This window comes from Salvelinus namaycush, chromosome 22 (genome assembly GCF_016432855.1).
Source record: "Salvelinus namaycush isolate Seneca chromosome 22, SaNama_1.0, whole genome shotgun sequence".
In the NCBI taxonomy this organism is placed as follows: domain Eukaryota; kingdom Metazoa; phylum Chordata; class Actinopteri; order Salmoniformes; family Salmonidae; genus Salvelinus; species Salvelinus namaycush.
Window position 1 is genome coordinate 8258792 of NC_052328.1, and position 17201 is coordinate 8275992.

Below are 17201 nucleotides of genomic sequence, written 5' to 3' on the forward strand. Positions count from 1 at the left end.
ACACAGCCATTGAGGAGTGGGACAACATTCCATAGGCCACAATCAACAGCCTGATCAACTCTATGCAAAGGAGAAGTTGTGCGCTGCATGAGGCAAATGGTGGTCACACCAGATACTGACTAGTTTTCTGATCCACGCCCCTACCTTTTTATTAAGGTATCAGTGACCAACAGATGCATATCTGTATTCCCAGTCATGTGAAATCCATAGATTAGGGCCTAATGAATTTATTTCAATTGACTGATTTCCTTATATGAACTGAAACTCAGTAAAATCTTAAATTGTTGCGTTTATATTTTTGTTCTGTATACTGTGTATACAGGGCTCCAGACTGCAATTTATTGCCTATTTCGCTTTGGCCCCCCGCTGTGATGGGCGAACCACTATCTCTCTCCCCTCAGGTGCGCCCCGAAATATGCTTTCTGTTTTAACATTTAAAAATGCAATTATGGGGGGGGGGTTGGACTTTAGACTACTGTTGTCCCTGTTGAAGAGAGGAGCATTTCAGCATTTTTTGCATCTCTCAATATTGAGCTAGTAGCTCACTGTTTTATAACTGAGCTATCTGATGTGGCTTTGAGATACGGAGCATGTGAAATGCGCATCGGCCAGAGTGCATATATTGTTTTTTAGGACTTTACATTTACTGTTAGATTAACACATGGCTACTAGCAGTGGGTATTATATTTAGAGTTAGAGATCATCGACCTAATGTGTTATGATTTTCCACTTGCTCAGGTCGTGAATTGGCTCTGAATCAATCAATCAATCAAATGTATAAAGCCCTTTTTACATCAGCAGATTCCAAAGTGCTATACAGAAACTCAGCCTAAAACTGGGTTTCAAACAGCAAGCAATGCAGATGTAGAAGCAGGTCGAGAGAGGGGGGTCGAGAGCCACAGCACAGTAGACTATATGATTATAGACATTGACCCTTTCTCTCTCAGCTCATTCACCGTCAAGCCACTAACATCTCTGTCTGATCACAGCCAAATTACCTTGTTCCTCAAAAGAACAGACATGGAAACAACCATACATTCACAGCCCAGTAAAGCTATACAACATCAGAAATTCATACAGATTGGCCCAAAACAGCACAGAAGAAAACCAGAAAGCAACCAGAATCCAAACACTCTAAGAACTTTCTGGACACCACATCCACTGACCGTAAAGAAGGCATCAATCTAGCAGTAAAAAACATTAAAATATTCAGGCAAACGGCAAGTGAAGCACAACTGAAACTGATAAAACTAAATACCACAGACAAGATGGCGCCAAAGAACATAGCTGAAGTTTTACATTCTCCCATCCAGTTGTGCTATTTAACTTATTGTGTACGTAATGTTGCTGCTACCGTCTCTTATGACCGAAAATAACTTCTGGACATTAGAACAGCGATTACTCACCGCGGACTGGAAGAAACTTTTTCCTTTAACGAGTCCGACGAGAAGGATATCCTGCTTTCACTGGAACAGGTCAGATGGCGCGGATTCTACACTACAGGACTGTTTTGCAAGCACAGACTGGAATATGTTCCGGAATTCATCCAATGGCATTGAGAAGTACACCACCTCAATTATTGGCTTCATCAATAAGCGCATCAACGACGTCGTCCCCACAGTGACTGTACGTACATATCCCAACCAGAAGCCATGGATTACAGGCAACATCTGCATTGAGCTAAAGGCTAGAGCTGCTGCTTTCAAGGAGCGGGAGACTAAACCCGGACGCTTATAAGAAATCCTGCTATGCCCTCAGACGAACCATCAAACAAGCAAAGCGTCAATACGGGATTAAGATTGAATCCTATTACACCGGCTCTGACGCAAACCACCATAGTCCCTGTGCCCATGGAAGCGAAGGTAACCTGCCTAAATGATTACCGCCCCGTGGCACTCACGTCGGTAGCCATGAAGTGCTTTGAAAGGCTGGTCATGGCTCACAACAGCATCCTCCCGGACACCCACTCCAATTCGCACACCGCCCCAACAGATCCACAGATGACGCAAATTCAATCGCACTCGGGTGTGTAGTTAGGCCCCTCCTGTATTCCCTGTTCACCCACGACTGTGTGGCCAAACACGACTCCAACACCATCATTAAGTTTGCTGATGACACAACAGTAGCAGGCCTGATCACCGACGACGATGAGACTGCCTATAGGGAGGAGGTCAGAGAACTGGCAGTGGTGCCAGCACAACAACCTCTCCCTCAATGTGATCAAGACAAACGAGCTGATCGTGGACTACAGGAAAAGGCAGGCTGAACAGGCCCCCATTAACATCGACAGGGCTGTAGTGGAGCGGGTCGAGAGTTAAGTTCCTTGGTATCCACATCACCAATGAGCTATCATGGTCCAAACATACCAAGAGCCCCCTCAGGAGAAAAGATTTGGCATGGGTCCCCAGATCCTCAAAAGGTTCTACAGCTGCATTATCGAGAGCATCTTGACCGGTGGCATCACCGCCTGGTATGGCAACTGCTCGGCATCTGACCGTAAGGCGCTACAGAGGGTAGTGTGTACAGCCCAGCACATCACTGGGGCCAAGCTTCCTGCCATCCAGGACCTATACAATAGGCGGTGTCAGAGGAAAGCCCATTAAAATTGTCAAATACTCCAGTCACCCATAGACTGTTTTCTCTGCTACCGCACGGCCAGCGGTACCAGAGCGCCCAAGTCTAGGACCAAAAGGCTCGTCAACAGCTTCTAGCCCCAAGTCATAAGACTGCTGAACAATTCATAAAATCTCCACCGGACAATTAACATTGCTACTCGCTGTTTATTATCTATGTATAGTCACTTCACCCCACCTACATGTACAAATTACCTCAACTAACCTGTACTCCGCACACTGACTCGGTACCGGTGCCCCCTGTATATAGCCTCGCTATTCTTATTGTGTTACTTTTTTAAATGACTTTTTATTTTAGTCTACTTGGTAAATGTTTTCTTAACTCTTCTTGAACTGCACTGTTGGTTAAGAGCTTGTAAGTAAGCATTTCATGGTAAAGTCTATACTTGTTGTATTCGGCGCATGTGACAAATAAAGTTTGCTTTGAGAAGACAACTGGTTTGATGCCGATTCGTAAAATTATGAGGGAAAAATCTTAGAGCACTATCAAACCAAAAGCACAGAGACCCAAATAATGGTGAATTACGCCTTCATTAGTGTGAGGCTTTAAAACTCTATAAACGTACACTCAGAATTTAAAAAGCACAGTACAACAAGAAGCAACTGACACTAATTGAGGAGTCCATAAACACAAACAACTTCTTGCAAAATTGGAAAAAAATTGAAACTAGAGGAATTTGCAATTACAAAAGTGGCATATAGACAGCCCATTTTAAAACACTGCAACACCGTTCAAATTGATGCGAAAGCAGAACAATGGCAAATTAATGACAAGTTGAGTGGATTAGAAAAAGCTATTTGACTCTCCAATTACTGACCAGGAACTCTAAGAAACTTCAGACCCTCAAATAAAAAATAAAGACATGCTTACCTGATGGCATCCTAAATGACATGCTGAAATTCACTAGTGCAAAATGTCAATTGGCAATATTTAAGCTGTTTAATTTGATCCTGATTGTAGGTTATTTCCCCGACATCTGGAATCAAGGACTCATAACCCCAATCTTTAAGAACGGAGACAAATGTGCCCCTAACAATTAGAGGCATTATGTGAATAGTAACCTTGTCGAGGTTTTCTGTAGTATTATAAATGTAAGCGTTCTAAACTTTCGTAATAAGCACAATGTCTTGAGTAAAAGCCAAATTGGATTTATACCCTACACACCCTGATAGATAAACATGACCACCAAAATAATACCAAAATGTACACTTGCTTTATCAACTTACAAAAGGCATTTGATTTTATTTGGCATACAGGACTGTTCTACAAAGTAGTTTAGGGAGTAAATATTACATAATGAAATAAATGTATACTGGCAGTACGTGCAGCATCAAAATTGGCAAGAAAATAATATTCTTTAACCAGGGTTGCAATCTGAGACTTGCACTCTTCAAATTTTACATCAACGAATTGGCTACTATTCTAGAAAAATCCTCAGCCGCTGGTGTTAGTCTCCACAATTTAGAGGTTAAATGCCTGCTCTTCGCAGATGACCTGTACCTGCTGTCACCCATAGCACATGGCCTACAGCAGAGCCTGGACCTGCTAGAGCAGTACCTAAATCCCCAAAACACAAATAATGATTTTCCAGAGAAGATCCAGATTTTAGGGAATTAGACCAAAGTTCTCAATTGGTACAACATTATATAGAGTACTGCACACACTACAATTATTTAGGTTTTAAAATAACCTCAACTGGACAAATTAATGAGGCAGTGAATGAACTGAGAAAGTGCGCATTCTATGGCATTAAAAAAACATTCAAATTGAAATACCTATAAAAAAAAATTGGCTGAAACTAATTGAATGTGTCATTGAACCAATTGCACTTTATGGCAGCAAGGTGTGGGGTCCAATTTGCAAAACAAGATTTCACCCAATGGGACAAACATCCAATTGAAACCCTGCATGCAGAGTTCTGTAAGATTCTCCTACATGTCCAGAGGAAAATTACAAACAATGCACGCAGGGCAGAATTAGGCCAGTATCCACTAATAATAAAGACTCAAAAAGAGCAATTAAGTTTTGGAAACATCTAAAATACAGTGAACCCCTCTCATATCATTACCAAGCCCTGCAATGCCAAGAGCTGTGCAAAGAAAAAAGCAGTGGTGTAAATTACTTAACTAAAAATACTTTAAAGTAGTACTTAAGTTGTTTTTTGGGGTATCTATACTTTTACTTCACTACATTCCAAAATATAATATTGTTATTTTTACTCCATTCATTTCCCCTGACAACCCAAAGTACTCGTTACATTTTGAATGCTTAGCAGAAAAGAACACGTGGTAAATCCCGTCTGCCTATGGTCTGGCGGACTCACTAAACATAAATGCTTCTTTTGTAAATGTCAGTGTTGGAGTGTGCCCCTGGCTATCTGTAAATGTTAAAAACAAGAAAATGGTGCCGTCTGCTTTGCTTAATATAAGGAATTTGAAAGGATTTAAACTTTTACTTTTGATATTTTAGCAATTGCATTTTCTTTTGATATTTAAGTGTTTAAAACCAAATACTTTTACTCAAGTAGTATTTTACTAGGTGACTTTTACGAGAGTAACTTTTTATTGAGGTATCTATACTTTTACTCAAGTATGACAATTGGGTACTTTTTCCACCACTGGAAAAGAGTCCCCTCATCCAGCTGGTCCGGAACTGAGTTCACAAACCGTGTTCTACTAACACACTGAAGCCTCAGTGCCAGAACATCCAAACAGAGTAAACCAAATTACAACAGAGTCAAAACTACATTACTTATTGGGAAACACAGCACAAAGTAAAATGCATTGCTATCTGGCCCTAAATTGATAGTACACCATGGCAAACTACTTGAACATGGTTAGTGATCAAAACCTTAGAAAAACCAAGAGAGAGGTCAGGGTTCCATAGCCGCAGGCAGAACAGATGGAACTGGGGCAGCAGGTGGACTGGGGACAGCCAGGAGTCATCAGGCCAGGTAGTCCCGAGGTATGGTCCTAGGGCTCAGATCCTCCGGGAGGGGAGAGAGAGAATTAGAGGGAGCACACTTAAATTCACACAGAACACCAGATAAGACAGGAGAATTACACCAGATATAACCGACTGATCCTAGCCCCCCCGGCACATAGTCTATTGCAGCATAGATACTGGAGGCTGAGAGGCGGGTCAGGGAACACTGTGGCCCCGTCCGACAATACCCCCTGACAGGGCCACCCAGGCAGGATATAACCCCCTGACAGGGCCACCCAGGCAGGATATAACCCCATCCACTTTGCTAAAGCACAGCCTCCACACCACTAGAGGGATATCAACAGACCAACTTACTACCCTGAGACAAGGCCCACGAAGATCTCCTCCACTGCACGAGCCCAAGGGGATGCCAAACTGGACAGGAAGATCACATCTGTGACTTAACCCACTCAAGGTACTCACCCCTCCTAGGGATTGCATGGAAGAGCACTAGCAAGCCAGTGACTCAGCCCCCGTAATAGGGTCAGAGGCAGAGAATCCCAGTGTAGAGAGGGGAGCCGGTCAGGCAGAGACAGCAAGGGTGGTTCGTCCCTCCCATGCCTTGCCCGTTCACCTTCGCACCCCTTGGCCAGACTACACTCAATCGTAGGACCTACTGAAGAGATGAGTCGTCAATAAAGACTTAAAGGTCGAGCCCGAGTCTGCGTCTCTCACATGGATAGGCAGACCATTCCATAACAATCTGGCTCTATAGGAGAAAGCCCTGCCTTTAGCTGTTTGCTTAGAAATTCTAGAGACAATAAGGAGGCCCACGTCTTGTGACCGTAGCGTACATGTAGGTATGTACGGCAGGACCAAATCGGAGAGATACAGTAGGTAGACGCAAGCCCATGTAATGCTTTGTAGGTTAGCAGTAAAACCTTTAAATCAGCCCTAGCCTTAACAGGAAGCCGCTGGTGTAAGATTAGCGCATTTTTTGGTTCTAGTCAAGATTCTAGCAGCCATTTTAGCACTAACTGAAATTAATTTAGTGCTTTTATCCAGGTAGCCAGAGAGTAGAGCATTGCAGTAGTCTCTATTAATAAACAAATTCTGGACCCCTATTTTTACAGTAATATATATATATATATATCAACAGTAGCCTAATTGTCAACCCAAAATTCATGACAATCACTGGGTTAGGTTGCATCAAAATATCTTGAATTGTGCATTCCAGCTTGAACATGTTAGAGGAAACATCTCAGTAGTTTATTGCACTTCTAAACAAAACACTTGGAATTACTTTATGACATCGTAAGATGAAGATATATATTTATGTTTGATCCAGCAATGTTGTTGTTGCAACCAAATGATGGACTTGTGTCACCAATTTTAAAACGGAAAACAATAGTCTGGAGCCCTGATTTTATAGGGTTGGCGGGGTAATTGTACAATCGTGTAACTGATGATTATGGATGAAGACCCTCCTAAAAATATAAAAGTCATGAACATTTAATTTGAGAAAAACATGTTTTAATCAACTTCATTTTCAAGTTCCACAAACTTTACCCAAAAGCAGTAAAAGTAAGCCTGGTTCAGATCTTACTACCTACATTGACGAGAGGAGACAAAACTAGAAACTTTCAGAATTCTGTGTTGTGAACAGAGGCGGGTAGAGTAATTCAAATCTGTACTTAAGTAAAAGTACTGTTACTTAGATTGATATTTACTCAAGTCAAGGTAACCCACTTAAGAAACTACTTAAGTAAGAGTTTTTTTTTTTTAAGTATACGGTCAGAAAACTACTTAAGTACTAGTTACACATTTTTTACATCTTTATGGTAAATTGTGACAGAAAACAAAAAGATCAACTTAGTGCAATTGAGTTGACATTAATGTATTATTTAGGTATGCCAGTACCATCTTGCAGATGTCCTCCAGCACAGGTAGGCTGTACAGTTTCAATTGCGGTCTTATTCAAGGTGCTCAATTTCATAAAAAGGTCAACGTTACTCAAGATATTGGAATCATTTCACAATTTCAATAGCATTAATTTAAATGAATTTCACTCATTTAAACTTTGAGAGCCAATAGCGTGACATCAAAACTCAAGACTATGTTGAATAGATTTCATTGGTCAAGACAACCAATCTATGTAACTAAAGTGATTTGGTCAAATGTAACAGATAAAAAAATTACTTCTTTTAGACATTACTTGAGTACATGTACAGCCTGACTACAATATTTTATCTTGACACGTTAATAAATACATGCTGTGTTAATTTTGGCATGTTTACCTGCCTACATACCGTAGATCGCAAACTCATAAGTCAATAGAGCTAACTGGCTAGCTATTACTGTTAGCTAACCATATACAGTTGAAGTCAGAAGTTTACCTACACTTAGGTTGGAGTCGTTAACTCGTTTTTCAACCACCCCACAAATTTGTTAACAAACTATTTTGGCAAGTCGGTTAGGACATCTACTGTGTGCATGACACAAGTAATTTTTCCAACAATTGTTTAGACAGATTATTTCACTTATAATTCACTGTATCACAATTCCAGGGATCAGAAGTTTACATACACAAAGTTGACTGCCTTTAAACAGCTTGGAAAATCCCAGAAAAGGATGTCATGGCTTTAGAAGCTTCTGATAGGTTAATTGACATAATTTGAGTCAATTGGAGGTGTACCTGTGGATGCATTTCAAGGCCTACCTTCAAACTCAGTGCCTCTTTGCTTGACATCATGGGAAAATCAAAATAAATCAGCCAAGACCTCAGGAAAAATAAGAATTGTAGACCTCCACAAGTCTGTTTCATCCTTGGGAGCAATTTCCAAACGCCTGAAGGTACCACGTTCATCTGTACAAACAATTGTACGCACGTATAAACACCATGGGACCACGCAACTGTCATACTGTGCAGGAAGGAGACGCAATCTGTCTCCTGGAGATGAATGTACTTTGGTGCGAAAAGTGCAAATCAATCCCAGAACAACAGCAAAGGACCGTGTGAAGATGCTGGAGAAAACAGGTACAAAAGTATCTATATCCACAGTTAAACGGGTCCTATATCGACATAACCTGAAAGGCCACTCAGCAAGGAAGAAGAACCCAGTTCTTCAAAACTGCCATAAAAAACCCAGACTACGGTTTGCAACTGCACATGGGGACAAAGATCGTACTTTTTGGAGAAATATCCTCTGGTCGGATGAAACAAAATAGAACTGTTTGGCCATAATGACCATCGTTATGTTTGGAGGGAAAAGGGGGATGCTTGCAAGCTGAAGAACACCATCCCAACCGTGAAGCACGAGGGTGGCAGCATCATGTTGTGGGGGTGCTTTGCCGTAGGAGGGACTGTGTACTAAATAAAATAGATGGCATCATGAGGTAAGAAAATTATGTGGATATATTGAAGCAACATCTCAAGACATCAGTCAGGAAGTTAACGCTTGGTCGCAAATGGGTCTTCCAAATGGACAATGACCCCATGCATACTTCCAAAGTTGTGGCAAAATGGCTTCAGGACAACAAAGTCAAGGTATTGGAGTCATCATCACAAAGCCCTGACCTCAATCCTATAGAAAATTTGTGGGCAGGACTGAAAAAGCGTGTGCGAGCAAGGAGGCCTACAAACCTGACTCAGTTACACCAGCTCTGTCAGGAGGAATGGGCCAAAATTCACCCAACTTATTGTGGGAAGCCTGTGGAAGGCTACCTGAAACGTTTGACCCAAGTTAAATAATTTAAAGGCAATGCTACCAAATACTAATTGAGTGTATGTAAACTTCTGATGAAAGAAATTAAAGCTGAAATAAATCATTCTCTCTCCTATTATTCTGACATTTCACATTCGTAATATAAAGTGGTGATCCTAACTGACCTAAGATGGGACATTTTTACAAGGATTAAATGTCAGGAATTGTGAAACTGAGTAAATGTATTTGGCTAAGGTGTATGTAAACTTCTGACTTCAACTGTAGCTACAAAGAATTGTTAGCTAGCTACCCGCGAAGAATTGAGATCTACCTTGCATAACGTTCGAGTTAGTACATATTTACATTATGATTCACAAAGCTAGCTGATAGTTGTGAAGTACAACTTTGCTTCGTGTATATCTTGGTTCGTCTATTGCCATTGTCCTGGCTAGAAGAAAGTTCAGTGAATGGGGTAAGTCCATAGTAAGTCAATAGGGATAACTGGCTAGCTAGCCACAAAGAATTGTTAGCTAGCTACCCATGAAAAATTCACATCTACCTTGCATAACATCTGCTCTTTCCATGAAATGGACTGACCAGGTGAAAGATATGATCCCATGTTGATGTCACTTGTTAAATCCACTTCAATCAGTGTAGATGAAGGGGAGAAGATTGGTTAAAGAAGGAATTTTAAGCCTTGAGACAATTGAGACATGGATTGTGTGTGCCCCTCGGTGGATGAATGGGAAAAATGTCAGATTTAAGTGCCTTTGAACAGCGTATTAATAGTAGGTGCACCTGTTTGTCAAGAACTGCATCACTGCTGGGTTTTTCATGCTCAACCGTTTCCCATGTGCATCGAGAATGATCCACCACCCAAAGGACATCCAGCCAACTTGACACAATTGTGGGAGGCATTGGAGTCAGGGTTTCAGTTAGGGAAATGTGGCGCCTGACATTTTCATTTACCAGACATTTGAGAAGTTTACTGGACCATATGTTTTGGGTGCGCATCCTGATTAGGTTGTCCACCCAAGGTGCTCAGAATTACAGAAGTCACATTTAGAATATGGTAATTCATATTAACAGAACATGCAAGTCGTAGATGCAACAACATGCGGTCCTTTTTACCGAATTCTGATGTGCACTTTGAACATGTTAGAATAACTGTCCACATTTACTTTTTCACAAAATCACTAGCCTATGTCAATCTACTATAGTAGAAAAATTTAGGCTACCTATTCGATTGGTCAGCTTGTCGAGAAAGAAATAGCCCATTCTGGGACAGTTGTGGGACGATAGATCCCAAATTCATACAACCAGTAGGCCTAGGCTACATAAAAAAATAAGCTGTTTTTAATCAATAAGTCTGATCACAACAGATGAGATCGTAAGCTTAAAATGGTGATCAACTATTTCTTCACATAAGCACAGCAATGCTCACAAGGCAGTAGGCTGCGTGTGAATGTTTGTTCAGTAATGCAATTAGTGGGAAAACACTGTTGCCAAAAGGGCACTTGCAAGCAGTTTTATCTAATGGAAAATAGCCATTATAAATTTAGAGAGATTTAATAGGCTACTTTGAGGCAAGGTAAGACATGCCTCATATGTATTAAAGCGTTCAAGTTTCAAACAATTAAGTCTGTTTTCAAAATGCATACTGCCTCCAGCTCAGTGAAAAGTGTTATGTGACGCGCTGATGAAGCCTGCCTTCCGTTGTCGTTTGACGCCGCATTCAAAACTCGGAAATCTTCCTACTTAAGTGCGTTCAGGAAGACTGGGAAAAATAGTTTTTGAAAAGTCATCCACCTCGGAATTCCAACCCGGGAACTGGTCTTTAATAGAGCTCCTACTTTCCGTCCTGAATATCACCGACATCATGATTTGACCTCGCATTTTTCAGAGTTCCCAGTTGTCTTGAAAGCACCACAAGATGCTGCTGCTGCTGCAGCAGAGGGTAGTGCGTACTACAGAGGGTCGTGCGTATGGCCAAGCTTCCTGCAATCCAGGACCTATATAATAGGCATGTCAGAGACTCCAGTCACCCAAGTCATAGACTTTTTTTCTCTGCTACCGCACGGCAAGCGGTACCAGAGCGCCAAGTCAAGGACCAAAAGGTTCCTTAACAGCTTCTACCCCCAAGCCATAAGCCTGCTGAACAATTAATCAAATGGCCACTGGACTATTTACATTGCCCCCCCGCCCCCATTTGTTTTGTGCACTGCTGCTACTCTCTGTTTATTATCTATGCATAGTCACTTCACCCCTACCTACATGTACAAATTACCTTTAATCTGTACCCCTGCACACTGACTGGGTACCGGTACCCCCTGTATATAGCCTCATTATTGTTACTTTTTATCGTTTTTTTTACTTTAGTTTATTTGGTAAATATTTTCTTAACTCCTTGAACTGCACTGTTGGTTGAGGGCTTGTAAGGTCTACGCTTGTATTCGGCGCACGTGACAAATAAAGTTTTATTTGAGTTTCTAGAATTGATTGTAGGTCAATAAGTCTACTTTAAGATGATTTGGACATGGAGCGTGAAAAATGCTAATATAAGGGATATTGACTTGCATTGGATTTGTGCCACAAATTCTAAAAAGTTAGCATTTGGAGACGGTGGCCAGGTAAACCAAAGCATGGATTGCTGTCTTACCTTGTCCATAAATTGCTTACAGAGTAAGAAAGGCAACCAATAGGCAATTTTGTAATTTGGGTGAACTATTCCTTTAAGCTTTTTCCTCCTGAACAGATATCCCAGTGTGTGGTGATTAGTGCTGTGTGGTGGGGTTGCTCTCTCCATAGTATTGGGTAGTTGCCTCCTTCACTCATGCTGCCAAACATACCCTAGTAAAACTGACTGTCCTACCGATCCTTGACTTCAGCAAATTGGATGCAGTCTATCAGTGCCATCCGTTTTGTCAACAAAGCCCCATATACTACCCACCACTGCGACCTGTATGCTCCCGTTGGCTGGTCCTCGCTGCATATTCCTCGCCAAACCCACTGGCTCCAGGTCATCTATAAGTCTTTGCTAGGTTAAGCTCCGCCTTATCTCAGCGCACTGGTCACCATAGCAACACCCACCCGTAGTACAAGCTCCAGCAGGTATATTTCACTGGTCATCCCCAAAGTCAACACCTTTTTGGCTGCCTTTCCTTCCAGTTCTCTGCTGCCAATGACTGGAACGAATTGCAAAAATCACTGAAGTTGGATTACCGATCATTACAGCTGTACACAACTACCTACCTAATCCCCATATTTGTTTTTGTTTTTCTGCTCTTTTGCACACCAGTATTTCTACTTGCACATCCTCATCTGCACACATGTTACTCCAGTGTAAATTGCTAAATTGTAATTACTTTGCCACTATTGGCCTATTTATTGCCTTACCTCTTTACTTCATTTGCACACACTGTATACAGATTTTTCTATTGTGTTATTGACTGTATGTTTGTTTATCCCATGTGTAACTCTGTGTTGTTTTTGTTGCACTGCTTTGCTTTATCTTGGCCAGGACAGTTGTAAATGAGAACTTGTTCTCAACTGGCCTACCTGGTGAAATAAAGTTGTCCCTTGGGGATATTTTTGTACCTCTCACACAATTGGGTGTTTCCCCAGAGTAAGGGCCCCTGCCAGTAGGTAGTCTGCGCTAATGACTAGCAATGTAACGATTCACCGATACGCATTGGTCCCTGGTTCAAATGTTTAACACCGTACCCAAACCGGATGTGCGTGTAACTAGATTTTGTCCCCCCACACCAAACGCAATCACGACACGCAGGTTGTAATATCAAAACACTCTGAACCAATTATATTAATTTCAGGACAGGTCGAAAAGCATGAAACATTTATGGCAATTTAGCTAGCTAGCTTGCAGTTGCTAGCTAATTTGTCCTATTTAGCTAGCTTGTTGTTGCTAGCTAATTTGTTCTGGGATATAAACGTTGAGTTATTTTTCCAGAAATGCACAAGGTCCTCTACTCCGTCAATTAAGCCACACATAAAACGGTCAACTGAATCGTTTCTAGTCGTCTCTCCTCCTCCCAGGTCTTTTCTTTTTTGGACTTTGTATGGTGATTGGCATCTTACTTTCATAGTATTACCACGACGACCGGCTGAATCACCCACATGGGTATAACCAATGAGGAGATGGCACGTGGGTATTTGACTTGCACCGCTTTCAGCGTCACAAATATAACTGACTTCTATTTTAGCACCTCGTTGGTGCGCGCAATGATTGAATAACATGTATGTGTAAATGTATTTTGTGCGTGAGCGGTGTGGTCAGCATGTTAAGATGTGAGTGCATCGGTCCTCGGGACCCCAAACCGATCCAAGTGCATCGGTCACAAAATATATTCAAACTTTAGGAATTGGGGCGGCAGGTAGCCTAGTGGTTAGAGCGTTGGACTAGTAACCGAAAGGTTACAAGATTGAAATATCAAATCCCCGAGCTGACAAGGTAATAATCTGTCGTTCTGCCCCTGAACAAGGCAGTTAACCCACTGTTCTTAACTGACTTGCCTAGTTAAATAAAGGTGTAATAAATTAAAACTGCTGGTTCACAATTTTTTGTTGTTGCTCATATTACTTTCTTTCTACCTTCCGAAAATGCCTAATCTTAAGTATGTAACCGTTTTGACAGTCATTGATCAATAAGTCATTGTGCATGCCAAACAACCCGGGGGGGTCTTGCATCATTCCTGTGGGGGCACATGTTTACTGCTGCCTTGTTTTGATTGTTCAGGTTCACCATAAGTAACAGTTTTGGTAGTTTTGCCTTACAATCATTGTATATGCTCATTTTTAGAAATACAGGGTTAAGTTGATAATTCCATAACGAGGATAACAATCACTTTTTCTACCAAGCACTTAGCGGGAGGAAAATAGAAGTTCACTTTGTAAAAACTTCCAAATAGTCTAAACCATTTGATTTTTGAGATGGGGGTGAAATCCAAAGTTGTGCTATATATTCATTGACTATGTCATAGCAAAATGTAAAGATAAATATTGATACATTACTAGCTCAAACACTTTTAATCTGCAAAAATTGACCAATTAATTAGTGGGTGATGGTGATTTCACATCAAAAGTGGGGGTACAAAAAGCTAACATGGGCCCCCTTATCTGATTGTGGGGTGGTGGATGCCCAATTTCCCAATTTCTCAGCTCAGGTGCCTACATACACCATAGACAATTATATGTACATAATTTACACACACACACACACACACACACCAACAAACAGAAGTCAGCTCAGACGGATCATGAGCTCCATCAGCAGCAGATTTGAATGTGTTTATGTAACAAATGTTAGTGTAATTCACCTAATCGATTTGATCGGTTCCTCTAATCAAATGGAATCGTTTCAAACTAAAATGTATTGTTGCTGTATCATATCAGAGCCCATGTATCTAGATACATATCAAATCGTCTTGAATGGGAAAGATGGCACATCCCTGCTAATGACTGTTCATGTTTTGTCCCACAGGCGGAGGCCAGGCTGGCTGCAAAGAGAGTGGCCAGGGCAGAGGCGAGGGACATCCGAATGAGAGAACTCGAACGGCAACAGAAAGAGGTGTACACTCTGTCACACACACACACACACACACACACACACACACACACACACTTAGTGATACAGGTACAGTCAATGATTCAACTCAAGAAAGAGATCCTGCCATTTCTCTTGTTGAACCAGAAAATGTGTAGGGATATACGAGTGCTGCATGTTCACAGATCAAATCCAGATATCTGTATATAATCCATCTTTCACATGTATTTTTCTCTTTCCCGTGTATGTAAGTGATGAACCTTGTGTGACTGAGTCTATATCATATGCTAAGGTAGTTGTGTGTTCAACTCCCTGGCACTCCCTCCCCCTGTTCTGTCCAGCTCTCCTCTCGCCACTCCTCATCCAGCAGCAGGAAAAGCTGGGGCTCGATCCACCAATGGATGGTAATGTTAGGCCAGGGAGCATGGGCCTCTCTCTGTACTAACACAGCCTGCTCTGTTGTGTATGGGAGCTGCCCTCTATCCCCCTAAACAGTGCCCTCTGATGACAGGACCGTACATCACATTATAAATGTTGTTCTGCAATGTATTTGCTTAGGAGGAGACACCTTTATCTGTGGCTGTGCGTTGAGAGTTGATTTTGGCCTCTTACCTCATTTGGGTCTTTTATGCTATGCAATGAGGCAGTTTGGGGCTAACGTTGATATGCATTGGAATGAGGTACTTTGGTCCTGTTTTCTGTTCTCTAACCACTGTTGAGTGAGCGTTTCTGAAATGTGCGAGTTCCTAGGGCTGTTGGGGTGACCGTATTACCGCCACACCGGCGGTCACGAGTCATGAAGGCAGTCAAATTCCACTTGACAGTAATTAGGTGTCTCAACTCAGCACTCTATTGTCACTCTTATCACTCTGACATCAATGCAAATGTAATGGAAAACCTCATCAAACACTTCATGAGAGCCCATGAGCTCATGTTGCGCAACATTTCTATAGGATATGCAATTGCGTGAGAAAACCGAGTGATGGCCTCTTAGAGAATCCCATCAGCTTTCTATAGGCTAGGCCTACTATATTTATCAACTTTCCTAATATTAAGCACATTGCTTATCTTTACAACAGGAGTATAGCCTACCCTGGCTGGCATTTAAATGATCCACGGGAAAAGGGTCCTCCATTCGCTATTTAAGTGCATAAATTACATGTTTCGAGACAGGTGCATGATTATGGTCCATTCTAAATCAAAACAAATTTCTCACAAGATTTAGTATACAGTTGAAGTCGGAAGTTTACATGCACTTAGGTTGGAGTCATTAACTCGTTTTTCAACCACTCCACAAGTTTCTTGTTAACAAACTATAGTTTTGGCAAGTCGGGTTAGGACATCTACTTTGTGCACGGCACAAGTCATTTTTCCAACAATTGTTTACAGACAGATTATTTCACTTATAATTCACTGTATCAGAAGTATACATTTAATCCATGGGTCATACATTTACATGCACAAAGTTGACTGTGCCTTTTAACAGCTTGGATAATTCCAGAAAATGATGTCATGGCTTTAGAAGCTTCTGATATGCTAATTGACATAATTTGAGTCAATTGGAGGTGTACCTGTGGATGTATTTCAAGGCCTACCTTCAAACTCAGTGTCTCTGCTTGACATCATGGGAAAATCAAAAGGAATCAGCCAAGACCTCAGAAAATAAATTGTAGACCTCCACAAGTCTGGTTCATTCTTGGGAGCAATTTCCAAACGCCTGAAGGTACCACATTCATCTGTACAAACAATAGTACGCAAGTATAAACCCCATGAGACCACGCAACCGTCATACTGCTCAGGAAGGAGACACGTTCTATCTCCTAGAGATGAACGTACTTTGGTGCGAAAAGTGCAAATCAATCCCAGAGCAGCAGCAAAGGACCTTGTCAAGATGCTGGAGGAAACGGGTACAAAAGTATCTATATCCACAGTAAAATGAGTCCTATATCGACATAACCTGAAAGCCGTTTAGCAAGGAAGTAGCCACTGCTCCAAAACCGCCATAAAAAAGCCATACTATGGTTTGCAACTGCGCATGGAGACAAAGATCGTACTTTTTGGAGAAATGTCCTCTGGTCTGATGAATCAAAAATATAACTGTTTAGCCATAATGACCATTGTTATGTTTGGAGGAAAAAGGGGGAGGCTTGCAAGCCGAAAAACACCACCCCAACTGTGAAGCACGGGGGTGGCAGCATCATGTTGTCGGGGTGCTTTACTGCCAGAGGGACTGGGGCACATCACAAAATAGATGGCATCATGAGGTAGGAAAGTTATGTGGATATATTGAAGCAACATCTCAAGACATCAGTCAGAAAGTTAAAGCTTGGTCGCAAATGGGTCTTCCAAATGGACAATGACCCCAAGCATACTTCCAA

General features: G+C 41.6%; 1 protein-coding gene across 4 annotated transcripts in view; it reads left to right on the forward strand.

Moving 5' to 3' along the window:
• Positions 1-17201, forward strand: part of lrrfip2 (leucine rich repeat (in FLII) interacting protein 2) — a 64629-nt gene that overhangs the window by 16528 nt on the left and 30900 nt on the right. For all 4 annotated transcript variants that reach the window (XM_038960302.1, XM_038960304.1, XM_038960301.1 and 1 more), the window contains exon 3: positions 14761-14847. In XM_038960302.1, the coding sequence (XP_038816230.1) occupies positions 14761-14847 (87 nt within the window). The remainder of the gene's footprint in view (positions 1-14760; positions 14848-17201) is intronic.